Source organism: Erinaceus europaeus, chromosome 10 (assembly GCF_950295315.1).
Source record: "Erinaceus europaeus chromosome 10, mEriEur2.1, whole genome shotgun sequence".
NCBI lineage: Eukaryota > Metazoa > Chordata > Mammalia > Eulipotyphla > Erinaceidae > Erinaceus > Erinaceus europaeus.
Genome location: NC_080171.1, coordinates 78443504 through 78461809, shown reverse-complemented (window position 1 = coordinate 78461809; position 18306 = coordinate 78443504). Strand labels below are relative to the sequence as shown.

The 18306-nt window shown below is 53.5% G+C and overlaps 2 protein-coding genes across 2 annotated transcripts in view; both read left to right on the top strand.

Moving 5' to 3' along the window:
- Positions 1–12592, top strand: part of SSU72 (SSU72 homolog, RNA polymerase II CTD phosphatase) — a 42922-nt gene extending 30330 nt beyond the window's left edge. Inside the window, exons 3-5 of the mRNA XM_007529485.3 lie at positions 10656–10795; positions 11037–11155; positions 12140–12592. Coding sequence (XP_007529547.1) covers positions 10656–10795; positions 11037–11155; positions 12140–12241 — 361 coding nt within the window. The 3' untranslated portion in view covers positions 12242–12592. The remainder of the gene's footprint in view (positions 1–10655; positions 10796–11036; positions 11156–12139) is intronic.
- Positions 12593–12931: 339 nt separating this feature from the next.
- TMEM240 (transmembrane protein 240) lies at positions 12932–18248 on the top strand. Its single transcript, XM_007529484.3, has 4 exons — positions 12932–13331; positions 13474–13580; positions 17189–17397; positions 17699–18248. Exons 1-4 carry the CDS (start codon positions 13275–13277, stop codon positions 17845–17847), a joined length of 522 nt encoding a protein of 173 aa, XP_007529546.1. The 5' UTR covers positions 12932–13274; the 3' UTR covers positions 17848–18248.
- The last annotated feature ends 58 nt before the right edge of the window (positions 18249–18306 follow it).

Genomic DNA, 18306 nt, shown 5'->3' with positions numbered 1-18306 from the left:
GACTACCACTGTATGCCAAAATTCAGCAGTGCCTGAAGGTCCAAAAGGTTCAGTTCCTTTACCACCATAAGCCAGAGCTGAGCAGTGCTCTGGAAATTAAGGCTTTTTCTCAAAGCTTTTGGTAGAGTGGTTTTCAGTGTCCCTGGAGCACCCCTGGTCCCCTCACTGTCCTTCCAGAGGGTAACCATGTATCACTGTTTGCCAACCTCTGAGTACCAGGACTGCTTTCTCTCATGTCTTTGTGGAGCTGAGCAGCTGGACAAGTGATCTGGGTCCCAGTTCTTCTGTGTTCACTTCATGCTGGCTGTAAGTATAGTGCAGCCCCAGGCAGACAGGTGTGTCCTCTGAAGTCTAGGCGCAGGTCAGGTGTTGCTGAGGGCATCTCCCACATCCATAGCTGCACAGCATTGCTAGTGTGACCTCACTTCTGTGAGTTGCAACTGGTGTGCTTTTCCATGACTCACATGTTGCATGCAGCCAGCACTGGAGGCTCATTTAGTGTAAATTGGTGATAGCAGTGAGCTCTGAGGGCTGGGCTAGGTGGGCATTTGGGAAGGACTGTCTTCCCTAGGCTAGGTGGACCTGGGAGTCAAGCCGAGGCAGAGGGCTTAGAACAGCAGGCTGACGGTGGGTCTAGAATCCCTGTTGCCTTTGGACCTTGGGAGGAAAGGTACCAGAGTGAGGACACTGGTCCCTTGGGCAGCTGTGTCCAGTTGGACATTGACTATAGGAGTGAGTCTCCACTGGTTGGCATAGGCCTCTGCTCTGTCCTGGCATTGTGGCCCCTATCCTAGCTGTGTCAGCTCTCAACTTGGAGCTTGTTGTATAGGGACTCAGCTCAGTCTTCCTAACATGGTGCTCTCAAGTCATGGCTCTTAGGACACCACCTGATAAACCCTGTTAGGAGGTGTGGAAGATGGCTTAGTGACTATGGGAAAGACTTGTGCCTGAGCCTCCCAGGGCCTAGGTTCAATTACCAGCACCATCATAAGCCAGGGCTGAGCAGGACTCTGGGGAGAGAAGAGAAAGCCACCACAAGTATCTGAAGGAATGTGGCTTTTCTGCATTATGCCTCTGGCCAGGTGTCTGTCTCTGTCTCCCTCTTCCTCTCCCTCCCTCCCTCCCTCCTTCCCTTTCTCCCCCTTTCTCTCTGTCCTCGCAGTGCATATTCCATTCTTGGTCTGACAGGGAAAGCAAACTTCATTGCCATTCCCACCCCCGTGCTATCACAGCACTGCCCATGCAGTGCTGAGCTTTGACTCTGGGCAATGAACTCCACAAGGGGAGCTATTTATCTGACAAACACACCAGCTTTATTATTTCTTTAAAGATGTTTGTGAGGGTTGGGGTAGAGGGACAACTGGAGAATCACTGTCATATACAATGTGTGGAGTTGCACTTAAGACCTCATGCTTGAGTCATCCAGGAGGTGACCCATTGAAGAAAGCAATGGAGCCAAGCGGTGGCCCACCGAGTTAAGCACACATAGTATGAAGCACAAGGATCCCTGGTTCAATCCTACAGGTGGATCACTTCACAGGCAGTGGGTGAAGCTGGTCTGCAGGTATCTATCTACTTTTTCCCCCTCCTTTCTCAATTTCTCTGTCCTGTCCAAAATACCAAGCAAACAGAAAAAATGGTTACAGGAGCAGTGGATTTGTAGTGCTGGCACCAAGCCCCAGCAATAACCCTGGAGGCAAAAAGAAAGCATTGGACTCGGAAGCATGAGGTCCTGGGTTTGGTCCCGGGCATCACATGTGCCACACCAATGCCCTGGTTTTTTTAATTAATATTTAAAAGCAACAAGAGAATATCTCATGGTTGAGAATCAACACTATGCACTGTATACCCCCTGGGCTGCTATGTGCGGGGTGCATCTGGGTGTGTGTCAAGATTTATCTTATGCATGTGAGAGTTTCACATGAGATATAGAGACAAGTCAGAGTACTGTTCTGGTACATAATACTGGGGATTGAACCAAACCTCAAACATGCAAATCTGATGGTCCAGCAGTTGAGCTTGACTGCCAACTTTTGAACTCAACTTTTTCCCTGATGTTTGTGGAGGAAGTTTGCTGTCCCTCACCTGACCCCAATCAGGTCTCATCAGGCATTGCCTTGGCCCCAACATAAAGAGAAGTCTCTTGATTAGGTGCCCACCAAGGGGACTTTGTCTGTTAGGACCTATTCTGTGACCTCCAGGCCCTTTAGTGTCTTAGGGCCTTTCCTGCCCTGCTAGGTGGCCATCCTGTTTCTGTGCCACTGGTGTGGTCAGAAAGCAGGTCCCAGGTACTGAATCTGAAGGGTGATGGGAGTTAGAAGGGACTCAGAGGCCCAGGGTCCTAATACACATGTGAAAGGTTTAATTTAATCAGCTCACATTTTTTATGAACTGGAATGTCATTGGACTGGGAGTGGTTTTGCTGGAATAGAACAGGAGTATCTCAGCTTTCCTCCTAGAATCAGTGTTAGGTTCAGGACTTAAGTATTTTTTTAACCATTTTTTTTTTTTGTAGAAAGTGATACTGTTATTTTTTCTTTTTCTTTTTTTTTTTTTGATACTCAAGGGAGGAAGATACAGAACAATAGACATCTACTGATGGGTATCAGACACACCTAGGTACTTGAATATAGTGTGTTCTACCAGCCCCTTGATATTGTATTACAGTTTAGTGAATTTTTTTCTTGTCATGAGGAGATAGCTTGCCTGGTAGAGCACACACTTTCCCATGCTTGAAAACCTGAGTTTGATACCCCCTTGGCACCTGAAGACACCATCCACAGGGACATCTTCATCATGGATTTCTTTCCTTCTCTATCTAGAAAGAGAAAAAAAACAAACAGTGTGCTGGGAGGTAGAATCATGGAGACACAACTAGGAGCTATATATGATCACAGGATTATCACTGGTGTATGTGGCACTGGGGATTGAGTTTGGAGCCTTGCACATGGAAGCACTGTGCTGGCTGCTGTTTCCTCCTAGGGTCCATGATCATTCAAAATAGAGATCTTTATTTATTCAGTGCCAGGACCCTACACATGCAAGATATAACCAGTGAGCAGCCTGCCACACAACCCCTTCATTCATTAAACAGTCCATTTTATTTTACCAGAGCTCAGCTCAACTCCGGCTTATGGCAGTGCGCGGGATTGAACCTGGGACTTTGGAGCCTCAGGCATGGGAGTTTGCATAACCATTATGCTATCTGCCCTGCCCCCATTTACTTTTTTTAATATTTACTTAGAGAAGTTGAGAGTGAACAGGGAGTTATAAAAGGAGAGGGACACCTGCAGCAGTTTGGCCACTCACGAAACTGCCCCTGCAGGTGGGGACTGAGAGTTTGAACTTGGATTCTTACACACTGTGATACGTGCACTCAGCCAGGCACACCGCCACCCAGCCGCTTTGTTTCATTTTTAAAAATTCATGACAGAACCAGGGCATCACTGGCATGTACAAAGCCAGGGATTGAACTCAGACTGCATGCTTTTAGAGTCCAACACCTCAACTGCATCCCCTCCTCCACCACTCTTCTTATTTGAGAGGAAAGGGACCCTACAGCATGGCTCCACCATCATAAAACTCCCCAGATGCCAGCTGTGGTCCCAGGGCTTGAATCCAGCTCTTAGAGCATAAGAAGGAATGTGCTCTACTGGTCAAATTACCTCTCAGCAGTTGTCATAGTGACTCATGCATAGGTGATTTCTCTTCTCCTCCCCTGACTTTTTATTGTCACCAGGGTTATCACTAAGACTTGGTCCCTACATGAAGAATCCACTGCTCCCTTGACATTTCCCCCTCTAGCCACCCCCCGTTTTTTTAATTAACATTTTAATATCTTTATTAGATAGAGACAGAAATCAAGAAGGGAGGGGAAAGATAGGGACAGAGATAGACACACTTTCAGCCCTGCGTCACTGTCCATGAAACTTCCCCTCTGTGAGTGGGGACTGGGGGCTTGAACTTGGGTCCTTGAACATTGTAACATGTGCGCCACCGCCCCCCATTTGTTTTTTAGTTTTGTTTTTGATTTTCATTTTATTTGATAAAACAAATCAAGGGCTGTGGAGATAGCATAATGTTTATGCAGAAGACTTTCATGCCTGAGGCTCTGAAGTTACAGATACAATCCCCAGTACTACCATAAGCCAGAGTTGTGCAGTGCTCTGGTCTCATTCCTTATCTCTAGCTCTGTTTCATTGAAAAAATGTCAATAAAATGTTTTTTTTTTAATTGAGAGAGGAGTAGTAGGTAGGGGGAGAGAGAGAGAGAGACCTGCAGCACTGCTTTACAGCTTGAGAAACTTCCCCTGCAGGTTTGAACCTCTGTCCTAGTGCTGAACTGGGTGTACCACCACCTGGCCCCTCGATTTCACTTTAGAATGAGAAAGGACCAGAGACACCTGCAGCTGACTACTGTTGTCCGTGGTGTACTGGGTGGTTCTAGGGCTTGAGCCTGATTCCTTGTGCCTGGTGAGGTATGTACTTTTCTGTCTTATGGCCCCTTTTTAAAAAATTAATATTTTGGGAGTTGGGCGCTAGCGCAGCGGGTTAAGCGCAGGTGGCGCAAAGTGCAAGGACCGGCTCAAAGATCCTGGTTCAAGCCCCCAGCTTCCCACCTGCTGGGGGAGTAGCTTCACAGGCGGTGAAGCAGGTCTGCAGGTGTCTATCTTTCTCCCCCCCTCTGTCTTCCCCATCTCTCTCCATTTCTCTCTGTCCTAACAACAACATAAATAACAATAGTAATAACTACAACAACAATAAAAACAAGGACAATAAAAGGAAAAATAAATATAAAAATTTTTAATTACTATTAATGAGAAAGGTAGGAGGACAGAGAGAACAAACCAGACAGCACTCTGGTACATGTGCTGCCGAGGATTGAACTTGGAACCTCATGCTTGAGAGTCCAGTGCTTTCTCCACTGTGCCACTTCCCAGACTACCTGAACCCTCTTAGAAATAAAATTAAAAAAAATAAGATGTAGTTTATGAAAGAGCAGAGCACCTCACAACTCTGCTATCTGGCAATGCTGTGTCCTGAAGCTTGGCCCACAAGCACTGGAGTCCTGTACTCTCACTGTATCTGCCTGGCCCCTCTGTATAATCATTTTATGCTGTCAGAAGTCAAACTGTTACTTAGCATTTAGGCGGTTAACATAGAATTACAAGGTCAGGGAGTCGGGCTGTAGCGCAGCGGGTTAAGCGCAGGTGGCGCAAAGCACAAGGACCAGCATAAGGATCCCGGTTCGAACCCCGGCTCCCCACCTGCAGGGGAGTCGCTTCACAGGCGGTGAAGCAGGTCTGCAGGTGTCTATCTTTCTCTCCTCCTCTCTGTCTTCCCCTCCTCTCTCCATTTCTCTCTGTCCTATCCAACAACGACAACAACAATACTAACTACAACAATAAAACAACAAGGGCAACAAAAGGGAATAAATAAATAAATATTTTAAAAAATAATAAAAAGAATTACAAGGTCAATATGCACCTTCTAAATATTTGTCATTTTTTGGATTGAGACAAACTGAGAGGGGTGGGGGAGAGAGACTACCTGCAGCACTGTTCTACTGCTCATGAAGCTCTCCCCCCTGTAGGTGGGGACCTGAGACTTGAACCTGGACCCTTGCACATTGTAGCATGTGTGCTCTCCCGAGTGTGCCACCACTCAGCCCTTCATCAAGCAGTTTTTAAAATTTTTTTTATATTTATTCCCTTTTATTGCCCTTGTTTTATTGTTGTAGTTATTATTGATGTTACTGTTGTTGGATAGGACAGAGAGAAATGGAGAGAGGAGGGGAAGACAGAAGGAGATAAAGGAGAGACACCTGCAGACCTACTTCACCGCCTGTGAAGGGACTCCCCTGCAGGTAGGGAGCTGGGGTCTCGAACCCGGATCTTTACACCGCTCCTTGCGCTTTTGCGCCACCTGCGCTTATCCCGCTGTGCTACCGCCCGACTCCCATCAAGCAGTTTATAATCAGTGTAATGCCAGGGATCAAACTCAGGACTGATGCTTTCAATTCCAAAGCTCTTATCACTACCCCACTTCCTGGACCATGAGTTTTTTGTTAATTTATTTCAGATAGAGATAGAAATTGAGAGTTAAGGGGGATATAGAGAGGGGATGAGACAGACATCTGCATCCCTGCTTCAACACTTGTGAAGCTCCCAAACCCCCCCTTCTTTTTTTTTGCCTCCAGGGTTATCACAGGGGCTCAGTGCACCATGAATCCACTGCTCCTAGAGGCCATTTTCCCCGCTTTTGTTGCCCTTGTTTTATCCTTGTTGTGGTTAATATTGTTATTGCTGTCGTTCTTTTTGAATATGACAGTAAGAAATAGACAAAGATGGGGAGAGAGATACCTGCAGACGTGCTTCACTGCTTGTGAAGCGACCCCCCTGCAGGTGGGGAGCCAGGGGCTCCAACCGGGATCCTTACGCTGGTCCTTGCCCTTCACGCCATGTGTGCTTAACCCGCTGAACTAGTGCCTGACCCCCTCCCTTTTTTTTTTTTTTTTTTTTAATCTATGGCCGTCAGGGTTACTGCTGCGGCCTGGTGCTGGCAGTACTAATCCACTGCTCCTGGTGGCCATTTTTTTTTTTTTTTAATTTGCTAGAACAAGAGAAACTTGAGAGGGGAGGGAAATAGAAAGATAAGACACCTGCAGACCGGATTAACCCCTTGTGAAACATCCCCCGCAGGTGGCTCCAACCTAGGTCTTTGTGCATGGTAATATAAGCTTAACTGCTCGTACCACTGCCTGTCTCCAGCTCCCCCCCCCCCCCAGTTTTTTTAATGCTATAAACTTGAGCAGTAGAACTATTAGGAAATATTAGCCCAGAGTTTATGAGAAAACTAGACCATCATTCTGGCACACTCATCAGAGATCAAACTCGGGACATCATGCTTGCACTTGTAAGTTCAGCCTTCTAAGCCACTGCATTGCCTCCCAGAACTGGATCACTCTGACATCAGCACCCATTACAGAGGTGAGGGATGGGGTCCTCCTTGTGTGGACAATACCTCCCACTCCACTCCAGCTCAGTTCAGTGCTGGGTAAATAAATAGGGCCTAGGAGGAGGGTCGTGGTCATGCTGTTACTTTACATTCTGAGGAGTTATGGACACTGGTTGGTAGGTTGCCCTGCTGTTCAGGCTACCCCTCTGGGCATAGGTGTGGGTAGGTTCAGGTTAGAGCCTCAGGTTCCACATGCCTCAGACAGGACACCCTATGAATATGCCCCCAGGAGGCTTGTTTTTTAGTTGTCACTGCTCCCCCCCCCCCATATACTTGAAATTTATTTTTGTTTTGTTTTGAATTTTCCAGAGTCCTGCTCAGCTCTGGCTAATGGCTGTGCAGGTACTGAAACTGGGACTTTGGGTTTCTGGACCCTCAGGCATGAGAGTCTATTTTCATAGGCATTATGCTTTCTCCTCAGTCCTACCCTAAAGTGGTATTTACATTTCCTGTGTTGTTCCCATGTTCTTGGGTGTGGGACACTGGATTATGCCTATGGGACCCTACGTGCTTTAAGTCTTGACCATCTAAACCAATACAAAGTCAAGGTGAATCCCCAGTAGTCAGGAGGGATCCCAGTGGCCAGTGCTCATGGTTCATTGGTTTGTTTTTATACTGATTGGTTTATTCCATATGAGAGGGGGCAGAGGCCAGAGTTCCTCTGTAGTACATGCAGTACTAGGACAGTACTGTATTTAATGCACTCAGAGGTATGACACTGCATCCTGATGGCATGGGACAACAACCTGTGACACCCTCCCTGAGGAATCCTCGTACCCACCCCCTCGCTGGAGCTTCCTACCAGCCCTGTTCACTCTTGTCCAGATCTCATGGTTGTCATTATTTGATAACCCTGAAAGTTGAGTTCAATGCATGAATTGCCCCAAGTTTGGGGTGGTGGGGTGGAGCTCCTTATTGACCATCATAGAACCTGAAGCTAAAACTGCATACAGGCAGGGGCTCCCCCTAGGCACCCTTAGCAGCCACCTGATTTTTTTTTTTTTTTTAAGATTTTATTTATGAGAAGGATAGGAGAGAGAAAGAACCAGACATCACTCTGGCACATGTGCTGCCGGGGATTGAACTCAGGACCTCATGCTTGAGAGTCCAAAGCTTTATCACTGTGCCACCTCTTGGACCACTGATCATTCTTTAAGAGTTGGCACAGAGGAATTGAGTGGAGCTAGGCTGGATGTGAGAGTCTGCCCTGGTCTCGCCTGTGACACTGAACTTGGTCTCTGAAACCTGAGGTGTCAGGACTGGAGGGGTGGGCCTCAGACCTGTGCTGTCTCTGACATCTGGCCTCCTGGACCTAGAGTGCACAGCCTCCAGTAATGCTTGTGAGCATTTTTTTTTTTTTTTTACCAGGGCACTGCTCAGCTCTGGCAAAGGATTGAACCTGGGACTGTGGAGCCTCAGGCATGAGAGTCTTTGCATAACCATTATGCCATCTAGCCCTGCCTGTGGGTACTTCTTTAAATTATAATAATAGGCTGGGGAGATAGCATAGTATTTATACAAAAGTCTTTCTCCCCACCCCTTTTTAAAAAATTTTTTTTTATTATCCTTATTTATTGGAAAGAGACAGCTAGAAATTGAGAGTAAATGGAGAGACAAAAAGGGAGAGACACCTGCAGCCCTACTTCACCACTCATGAAGCTTTCCCCTTGCAGGTGGGGAAGAGGGGCTTGAACCTGGGTCCTTGTGCACTGTAACATGTACACTCAACCAGGTGTGGCACCACCTGGCCCACCCTTTTTTTTTAATAAAAATGGAAAGAGACTATAGTGGGCTGGTTAAAAAAAAAAAAAAAAGACCATAGCACCAAAACTTCCATCAGTGCAGTGTGGGCTAGGCTTGAACCTGGGTTGGGTTGCACATCTGGTAAAGCAGCACACTATCCAAATTAAATATTTCATCAGCTCTGCAAAAAGAAAGACCCTCATGCCTGAGGCACCAAAAGTCCTATGTTCAAACCCTGGTACCACCATGAACCAAAATTGAGTGTTTTTTTTTGTTTGTTTGTTTTGAACATGAGGAAGGTTGGTGAGAGATAACACAGGTGGCATATATGATGCTGGAACTGAACTCAGGACCTCATACTTGAGAATCCAAGGTTTATCAGACTATGCTACTTCCAGAGCTGCTATTCTTGGGTACTTCTGCCTTTGAGATTTCCTGGAGCTAGTCCAGTGAGAGAGCACATGATGGTTATGCAGAAAAGACTTTAATGCCTGAGACTCCAGGTACCTAGGCTCAATTCTCTAGCACCACCATGAATCAGTGCCCTGGAGTTTGAAAGAAAACAAAGGCTTGGACTTTGACGGTTCCTGGCAGGAAGCTTCTGTTTCAGTCTAGTCTAGCTGGGATTGGGAAAGAGGTAGATGCCTGGATGAAGCGGATGGCAGGTTTGCTGCACACCCACCATCACTCTGCTTAGTGGGATCAAGTGGAAGCTGAGCAGGGTCTAGGGGTGTGCTAGAGTCTGTGGGGTGTGTATGTGTGTGTTTTGTAGGTGGCCAGGTGGTGTGATGCCTGAGGTGCCAAAGGGTATCTGAGAAGCAACTGATTGTCACTCTGTAGTGCTAGCATGGGTGGCATTTGGCCAAGTCAGCCATGGGGGCCCCTGCACCAGCCCTCCAGCCCAGAGGCTCCAGTGTGGGGAGGAACACCCCTGGCTCTAGGGTCCTTCTCACCCACAAGCATAGTGAGACCCCCTTCCAACCTGTCACTGCCTAATGCCTTCTACCTCCTGAATTCTGCCTTCACCCTGTGGCCCTGCACCTTGTGTCCCAGTGTCCCAAGTCACCTTTGCAGTCCCAGGTTGCCTTGCTCCTTCGGTTGGGACGTCACTAGAAAAATGATTTTCAGGCTGTGCTCTTGTGGTCCTAGTCCCACTGCAACTGTTAAGACCCCTGGGTGGGGGGTGAGCGGGAGAGGTTTGCTGCACCCCTCCCTCTGCTCCTTCTCCTCTCACTCCCTTGCTGGCATTCATCTACTCTGCCCTCCCTCCCTCCACCCTTCACAGAACCCTTCCTACTGTGAGCATTACCACAATTCCACATGACTGCTCCCAAAGTGGGCTCTGTGGACCTTGCTTCTTCTCTGCCCTTACCTTACTAACCCCCTACTCCAGGGAGGTTGAGTCTGGCAGCCTGTGATCTTGGGGTACTGGAGGGTTGCCAGTGGGTACCTGGAGGGGCTGGCGCAAGGGTGTAGAGAGGCTGGGCAGGTCCCCTTGGGAGTCCATTCAGGTATGAGTGCTTCTGCCAGACACCTGTTCAGTGCAGTCAGCATGGGTGCATGTGATAAAGTCACAGTAGACCCTAGACTCTTCCAGCATTGCCTTCTATTAGAAAGAAACTCATCTTGGTTGAGGAAAAAGGTGGAAATTCAGAATAACACTCAACAGCTCAGAGTGGGCCCTTGGAGCTGCTGTCTCCTGTCTGTCCTCAGGGAGCCTGCTGCCCCCGCCCCTGTGTTCTGGCACCTGGCACCGTAGTATGGCCTTCCCAGCCCTGTCTTGCCCTCTCCTCTGGCTGCCTCAGTGTGTGAGGCAGGAGACTGTACTGCCTGTGCAAGCACCAGTCTCCTGTGCTCTTTGGTCTGTGCTTTGTGTTCCTTAACTCCTGTGCTCAGCTACACCCAGAATGGCATTTTACACATGCTGGACAGAAATAAAAGAATCAAGCCCCGGCCAGAAAGGTTCCAGAATTGCAGAGACCTGTTCGACCTGATCCTCACCTGTGAGGAGAGAGTATATGACCAGGTGGTAGAAGGTAAGGTGAACCTGCCAGTTGCTTGTCAGCGTTCTGCTTCCCTGCCCTTCTGCCAGGCTGCAGGCTGGGAACCAAGATATGTTCCTCCCTCACCCCTCATGCATAGATCCCTGGTGGTGGGTTGGGAGTTTGTGACCTTTGGGTGGACCGAGGTATTCAATCTATATACACTCCCAAGGGCCCTGGGCACATATGGCAGGGCCCAGCTGTGCACCACCTGACTTGGTCACTTGTCTGTCAGACCTCAATTCCAGAGAGCAGGAGACCTGCCAGCCAGTGCATGTGATCAATGTGGACATCCAGGACAACCACGAGGAGGCCACTCTGGGGGCCTTCCTCATCTGTGAGCTGTGCCAGTGTGTGAGTACTGGGGTGTGGCAGTGGGCAGCCTGCTTCCACTCTAAAAGCCACTAGGTCCATAAGGCCTTCCAAATATGGACCCGACATATAGGATGCCAGACTTGCCACAGGGCTCTGGCCCAAGTTCACTCTGCTGGTCCAAGACGAGGTGGCACCTCTTCCCATGGTCCTGAACATGTTGAGTGGGGTCAGGGGCCTCACAGAGGCTGTGCAGGGCCTTGTGTCCTGCTGTCAGGATGTGTTCGTCCCAACAGCTGCCTCCCCTTGTCACCGGGAATCCACCACCACTCAGAAAGTCTCCAGGACTTTTGTGCTCTTTGTGTGGCTATGCTCACTCATTACCATCCTCTGAGAGGACCTTCCCCAACTACAAACCCTGCTTTGCTTGCTGCCTGTGAGATCTGCATCTAGGTCATTTGGCTCTGAATGACCCAGTGCTTTCCCAGGAAATGAAAGACAGACCTGCACTGCTTTGCCATTTGAGGGAACCAAGCCCTGCTCCCCCTCCAGCACAACTGTTAACTCCCATCAGGCCTCATGGTCTGTGGTAGCTGCTGCAGCTCTGGCAACTGAGCCCACTCTGGTCAGCCTGCAGGAGGAAGGGCTGAAGCCATGTTTAGCAGTTACACAAGCACTTCCTTCTTGGGTCAGGCTAGCAGAGGATTGGTGAAAAGGCCACTTAACAGGTTCTGTTCACTAGCTGCTTTGGGGACAGCCTTGTCAGGGCTGTGAGCTCAGAATCCAGCCCTGGTCACCCCACCTACTACTTGAGGGCAGCTCACACCCCTATTACTTCTGTACACAGTTGAGGCGATACCAGTAGGGGGAGGGGGATCCTAGGATGAGAGCTGGTGTGAGATCTGTTTTCAGGACCCAGCCCCTCATGTTGTGGCTGCCCTGCGACGCCCCCTGGTTGGCCGCAGGAGGCAGAGTTCAGGGGTTCTGTGGGGTCTCTTCCCGCTAAGTATCCGATGTTGCCCATAGATCCAGCACACCGAGGACATGGAGAACGAGATTGACGAGCTGCTGCAGGAGTTCGAGGAGAAGAGCGGCCGGGCCTTCCTACACACCGTGTGCTTCTACTGACACCGCCAGCCCTGGAGCCTCTACTGATACTCCCTCCGCCTCCACCTCCTCCATAGTTGTTTTTACTTTTTAGGGCGCTGCTGGTTGGTCACCGGCATTTACCCAAATAGACTGTACATATGAAATGAGCAGATATACATGAATATCAGGCTCAAGACAAGCTTTCTATCCTAAATTTACCTATGAGTGGGATGTTGATTATATAATATTTTTGTTTTTTGTTTCTTTAAACAAACCAAAAAAAAAAAAAAAAACGGTTTACTGTGCATTTCCCTGTCCCTGTGTCTTTTCCTATGCGTCTTCCCCAGCGGCTGGAATGTTAACATCCGGAATAAACGAGCTGCCACCGTCCCTCCCGTGAGTGATGCTTTGTCCAGGGTCACCGCTGGTCCCCGTCCCGCCTCCGCCTCGGTCACCTGTGTCCAGATGCGGCCCGGGGGCTGTGTGTAGGGGCGCAGAGGCCGGGCTGGCTCAGGGCGCTTACCAGCCCTCTGGGCCCCGAGCCTCCAGGCACTGTCCCCGACCCCGCAGCCCCTCCACCGCAGACTCAAGCCCAGCCCGGAGGAAGCTCCCCACCTGGGAGGAAAGCATTGAGCCCGCAGGCCAATGGGGGCACGGCCGGAGCGCGCGGGGCCCGGGGTGGGGTCCCGCCGGCGCGGGGGGCGGGACTCGGGGCGCGGCGGCCCCGCTGCGTGCGCTCCCAGCGTCGGCGCGGGGAGGCCCGCGGGCGGTGCGCTCCCTCCCCAGCGGCGGCGGGAAGAGCGCGGGCGGGGCAGCCGCGGCGAGCCGGGCTCAGGGAGGGCGGAGGGCGGAGGGCGGAGCGCAGCGAGTGCCGGGCGGCCGAGCGACCCCACGAGCGGGAGCGGCCGCGTCCCCTTCGCGCGCCCTCGCGCCGCGCCTCCTGCCCCAGCCGGCGGGGCGGCCCAGCGGCGGAGGCGGCCCGGAGGCGGCCGGCGGGGGCTCAGCATCGGGCCGGGGCCGGGGGGGCGCCGGGGCCGGGGGGCGGCGCTCCGGCCCGGCCCGGCCCCGCCCGATGTCCATGAGCGCGAACACCATGATCTTCATGATTCTGGGGGCGTCGATCGTGATGGTGAGCGGAGGGGCTCCCCGCGCGCGCTCCCCGCGCCCCCGCCGCCGCCTTGTTTACCGGCCAGCGCCCCGGCCAGGCGCCTGGCCCTGCGGGGGGCGCGGGCGGCTGACTCCGTGGCGCTGATGGTGATGGGCTCTTCCAGGCCATCGCGTGCTTGATGGACATGAACGCGCTGCTGGACCGCTTCCACAACTACATCCTCCCGCACCTGCGGGGCGAGGACCGCGTCTGCCACTGCAATTGTGGCCGGTGAGTGCGCCCGCGGGCGGGACACGCGCAGACACACACTGACAGCTGGCAGCGGGGGCCTCGGGCGCGGGCAGTTTTGCAGGCCGGGCCGCAGGGCTGCGCCGGGCAGCCAGACGCTGGTGAGGTGCCGCCAGGCCCGGGAGCGCGCTGCTTGCCCAGGCGAGGGCCCCTTCCCTGTGGAGAAAGGGCACCAGGGCGGTGGGCAGGAGGCCTGGCCTCTTGTCCAGGGCCTGGAGGCTAGCCTGATTGACTCCCACCCCCGACCCCCTGGGAGGCAACCTGCACCGCTGGAGCCATAGCGCCTTCCTCTCCCTGGTGCACTCTGTCCCTGAACCGTGGGAGCCTTCAGGGAATATGTGGAAGGTCACGGTGGGGAGGCCCTCCCCGGGCCCAGCCTCTCACTGAACTGGGAGCTAAAGGAACTGAAGCAGGGAGGGGGGTGGAGCTTGCTCAAGGTCACTCAGGGAGTGGGGGGAGCCAGGCCCCCATGGCCTGCGCCCCAACTCTGCACATGCAATGATGAATGTTCCTGGCCATGCATGTCTGTATGTCCATGTACAAAATAAACATCTTCTCATGAGACGCACATGTCTGTACCGTCTGTGCATATACATGTGCGTGCGCATACGCATGACCTTTAGCCCAATACCGCCTCATGCTGGGCCAGGGGGGAGTTGGTGATGTGACCAAGGTCACACAAGCCAGGAAGAGACAGGAGGGGGTGGGACCTAGACCCCATGTTCCTCCTCCCTGAGCTGTGCTGTGTTCACTCCTCCAGGGACACTAGTTTGCCCCAGGTGTGAGAGACGTGAGCCTCGTGTGAGGGACATAGGACAGTGTAGCCATAGTGTGGACAGGAGGGGTCCAGGCTGATCCAGAGCCTCTGCAAGGCCTTAGCAGTCCCAGGCGAGGGGCAGGCAGGTTCCCTCCTCCCGTGAGATGCCAAGAATCCTGATACCCTCCTGCAGACTGGCAGTGCCAGGCAACCGGTCCGACCTGACACTGAGCTCCACACACCTCAGTGACGCACGTCTGACATGTGTAGCTGCTGTGTTGTGACCAGCATGTAAGTGCTTGTGACCTCACATGGAGGCCCCACAGGGACAGGGTATTATTGTCAGTGCGTGTTTGAGTATTAGTCAGGGCACATGTGGACTCATGAATGTACGGGACACAGGCAGGGCCCTCGGACCAGGGACACAGGGCGTCCTCATGTGTGTCTCACACATGGCTGCATTCAGCACATTCAGTGTCCATCCTGTTCTTGTATATTGGCAACATGTGCATGTGTATGCAGCACAGGCACATACAATATACGACCAGAATGTCCCCGTGTGCATCAGGCCAGTGTGTTTGAGGCACATGGTTGTGTACATGGGGCCTCTATCTCCAAACCATTTGCACACTTTGCCACAGTGACTCTCCCCACCTTTCCTATGTGTGTCGTGAGCGTGCACACACATGACCACCTTCCACGTGCCCCCATGGAGACTGTTCCACAAAGATGTGTGTGTCATGAGTGTGTGTGCCAGCAGGTGGCATCTTTGCACAGGGCCCTGAGAGTGGGGTTGCAATGCTAAGTGCATGTGCATCTATGTGTGAGATACTGTGTTCTGCCGGCCCTAGGCCCATGTATACACGTATGTCCTGTGCATGTGGCAGCGTGTATAAGTGACATGTAGCCATTGTGCCCCAGACAGCTTCCATATGGACACATCATGGATGTGTGCACAGGGGAGCCCCAGGGCCTGTCAGGAAGAAGGGGGGCCTGGGGGTGGAGAGCAGCACATGCCCAGTCCACTTGTGGGAGCATAGGTTGTGACCTCTCACCTCTGGAGGTTCCCAAGCCCCCCAGTGGCTGGGGCTACCTGACTGCATCTTGATTACAGGGCCTCAGGCTCACTTCCAGCTGCCTGCTGTTTCCTGTCTGGCTAACCTTGTCCAGGGCAGTAGACAGTGATCCTGGGGAGGTAGCCCTGGAGGCTGTCAGGACAGGAGGTGATTGAGACTCTGGGGTGACAGTCTCTGGAGGCCTGGCCGGAAGTGGGATGTCAGTCCAGGCCAGTCCCCATAGGTGGCAGAAATTAGTGAGGTACAATGCTGGTCAATAATTTCCCATCCCTGTTAGTGACTGGTTATGGCTGCTGATGGGTAGTTGTGCACAGTGGTCAGTACCAAGCTTCATGACTGCAGCCTCAGCCCCCAGGCAGGTTGTGCTGAGCAGGTAGCCGCCAGTGGTGCCTGGTGGAGCCAGAAGCCTGTGGGTGCAAGTCTGCCTGTGCCTGACCCTTTCCAGGACATGGCTGGGGGCTGCAGGACCCTCACTCCCCAGAAGGAAGCCCAAAGGCCTCTGCCACCTCAGGGACTGGGCCCCAAGTCAGAAAATGTATTCAGACTTCCAGTTTGGTAAGGTCCCTTCAGGTGATCAGTGGGGGATGGACTGGGGGGTGGGCAGGGACCCAGCTCTGCAGAAGGCTGGGCGTAGGTGTCAGCCTCCAATTGCTGGGAGATGGGGAGCAGCAGGTTTGGGGAGGGAGGAACTATTTTTAGACATGAGATTGAGGTGTCTGTGGCTCCCACATGGAAACGCCATGCAGGCAGCTGGAGCAGAGTGGTGGGGGTGGTGGGGACTTCAAGAGCAGGGGTTGAAGACTTGGAGACTCTCCAAAGGGAGTCTAGGAGGAAGAGGTGCCAGGACAGCCCCCCCCCCCCAGAACAGGAGCACCCCAGGTGGCCTCTACATTCTGGGCAAGGATGACTGATGGATGGGTGGGTGGTGGCTTCATGGATCTCATAGCATCTGGGGCACCTGAACCAGGCTCCTTCAGGTTGGGGGAGCCCCAAGTATGATGTCCTGATGCTGGTCTCCTGGGCAGGGCCACACACCACCCCCCAAACACACACACACCAGCTCTAGAGTGCTTCCAGGAGGCTGTGGGCAAGCCTGAAGCTGGAGGATTTCTTGTGGCCCCAGACAACTACAGCTTGGCAGTCGAGGGAGGAAAGCCTGGTAGTCTTGGGGGGCACTGGGACATGGGGAATCTGGGCAGCTGGAACAGTAGAGCCTGCAGACACTGCTTGTTGGTCTGTGCCAGGAGCGGGGCAGGACACTGAGCAGAGCTCCGGGCTTCCAGCAGACTGGGGTACAAGCAACTGAAGAACAGAGGCAGAGAGGGCTGAGCCTCTGGGACCAGGACCTGGCTCTCCTGGAAGGTAGCTGAATAGCAGTGAGTGGGAGGGAGGGGGCAGTCAAGGACAATCGATCGATCAATCCCAGGGAGCCTGGAGGACCCCAGGTCCAACAGGCAGTACGGGACCCTGCCACTCAACAGGGACACTGACCTGAGCTGTGCTCCACCAAAGTGGCCGCTGAGCACCAGACCTGACAGAGAATGGAGGGAGGCGGGTGTGCTGAGACCACAGCCGGCCAGCGCAGGACCTCACCCGGCTGCCGAGTGTCCCGCCCAGTCCTGTGGCAGTCTCCTGCCTGATGCCAGGGGCTGGTGTGCTCGCCCTTAGCTCCCACAGGGCGACTTCCAAGACCCCACAGGGCCCACTGGTGCAGCAGAGCTGGGAGGAGAGGTGCCAGCCCACCCTGCCGCCCCCAGGCACCACATCCACTACGTGATCCCGTACGATGGGGACCAGTCGGTGGTGGACGCTTCCGAAAACTACTTTGTGACAGACAACGTCACCAAGCAGGAGATCGATCTCATGCTGGGGCTGCTGCTGGGCTTCTGCATCAGCTGGTTCTTGGTGTGGATGGACGGCGTCCTGCACTGCGCCGTGCGTGCCTGGAGGGCAGGACGGCGCTACGGTGAGTGCAGCCCCACTGGCGCCCTGTCTACACACGCACGCAGCCGGGTCCCGCCCCGCCCTCACCAAACCCCACCCCTCAACAATCTCCAAACCACGCCCTCAAAAGACCAGCCTGTCCGCTGAGGCCACGCCCCCAACGCCAGCCAAGCCCTGCCCGCCAGGCCCCGTCCTCACCCCTGCACAGACCACGTAGGCCCACTTGGGGACCCTGCTTTGACCCTCGGCCTCTTGATCGCGCTCCTCACATTGAGGAACCCCGCCGGACCCCACAGTCCCGCTGACCGCCCGCCTGCCTGCAGACGGCTCGTGGACCTGGCTGCCCAAGCTGTGCAGCCTGCGGGAGTTGGGCCGGCGGCCGCCGCGGCCCTTCGAGGAAGCGGCGGGGAACATGGTGCACGTGAAGCAGAAGCTCTACCACAACGGCCACCCGAGTCCGCGGCACCTGTGAGCGCAGGACTGGCGGGCCAGCCGCGCCTGCGCGGGACTGGACGGCCGCCTGGGGCGGGGCGCCGGGCCGGGCGGCCCCGCGGAAGGTGCTGTCTCATCTTTTTATAAAAAGGGCCGGGCAGGGCGGGCGGCCAGGATGTGGAGGATGCCTAGCCAGGCTCTGCCTGGGGAGCTGAGAGAGCTGCAGGGCCGAGCCAGGCGGCCGGCCGCACCGTCTACACACGGGAGCATGTGCATGTGGCGTGTGCGTCCGGGCTGCGGGTTGGGGCGGGGCGGGGCCAGCCGGCAGCAATAAGGCCCCAGCTGTGGTCAGTGTGGCCACCTTGCCCGGGGCATCCACAGCCGGGCGCCCCACTGTGACCCCCACCCCTGCTGGTCAGTAAATTCTACAGAAAGCCCGCACTTCCGACTCTTCTTTCCTTGCCATGCCCCACCCCAGCACCGCCTGCCGGTCCAAAAA

Coding starts and splice junctions, on each gene's coding strand:
- TMEM240 (XM_007529484.3), top strand. CDS start 13,275: ATGTCCATGAGCGCGAACACCATGATCTTCATGATTCTGGGGGCGTCG. Junction 13,332..13,473: donor TGGGGGCGTCGATCGTGATG/GTGAGCGGAGGG, acceptor GGGCTCTTCCAG/GCCATCGCGTGCTTGATGGA. Junction 13,581..17,188: donor TGCCACTGCAATTGTGGCCG/GTGAGTGCGCCC, acceptor TGCCGCCCCCAG/GCACCACATCCACTACGTGA.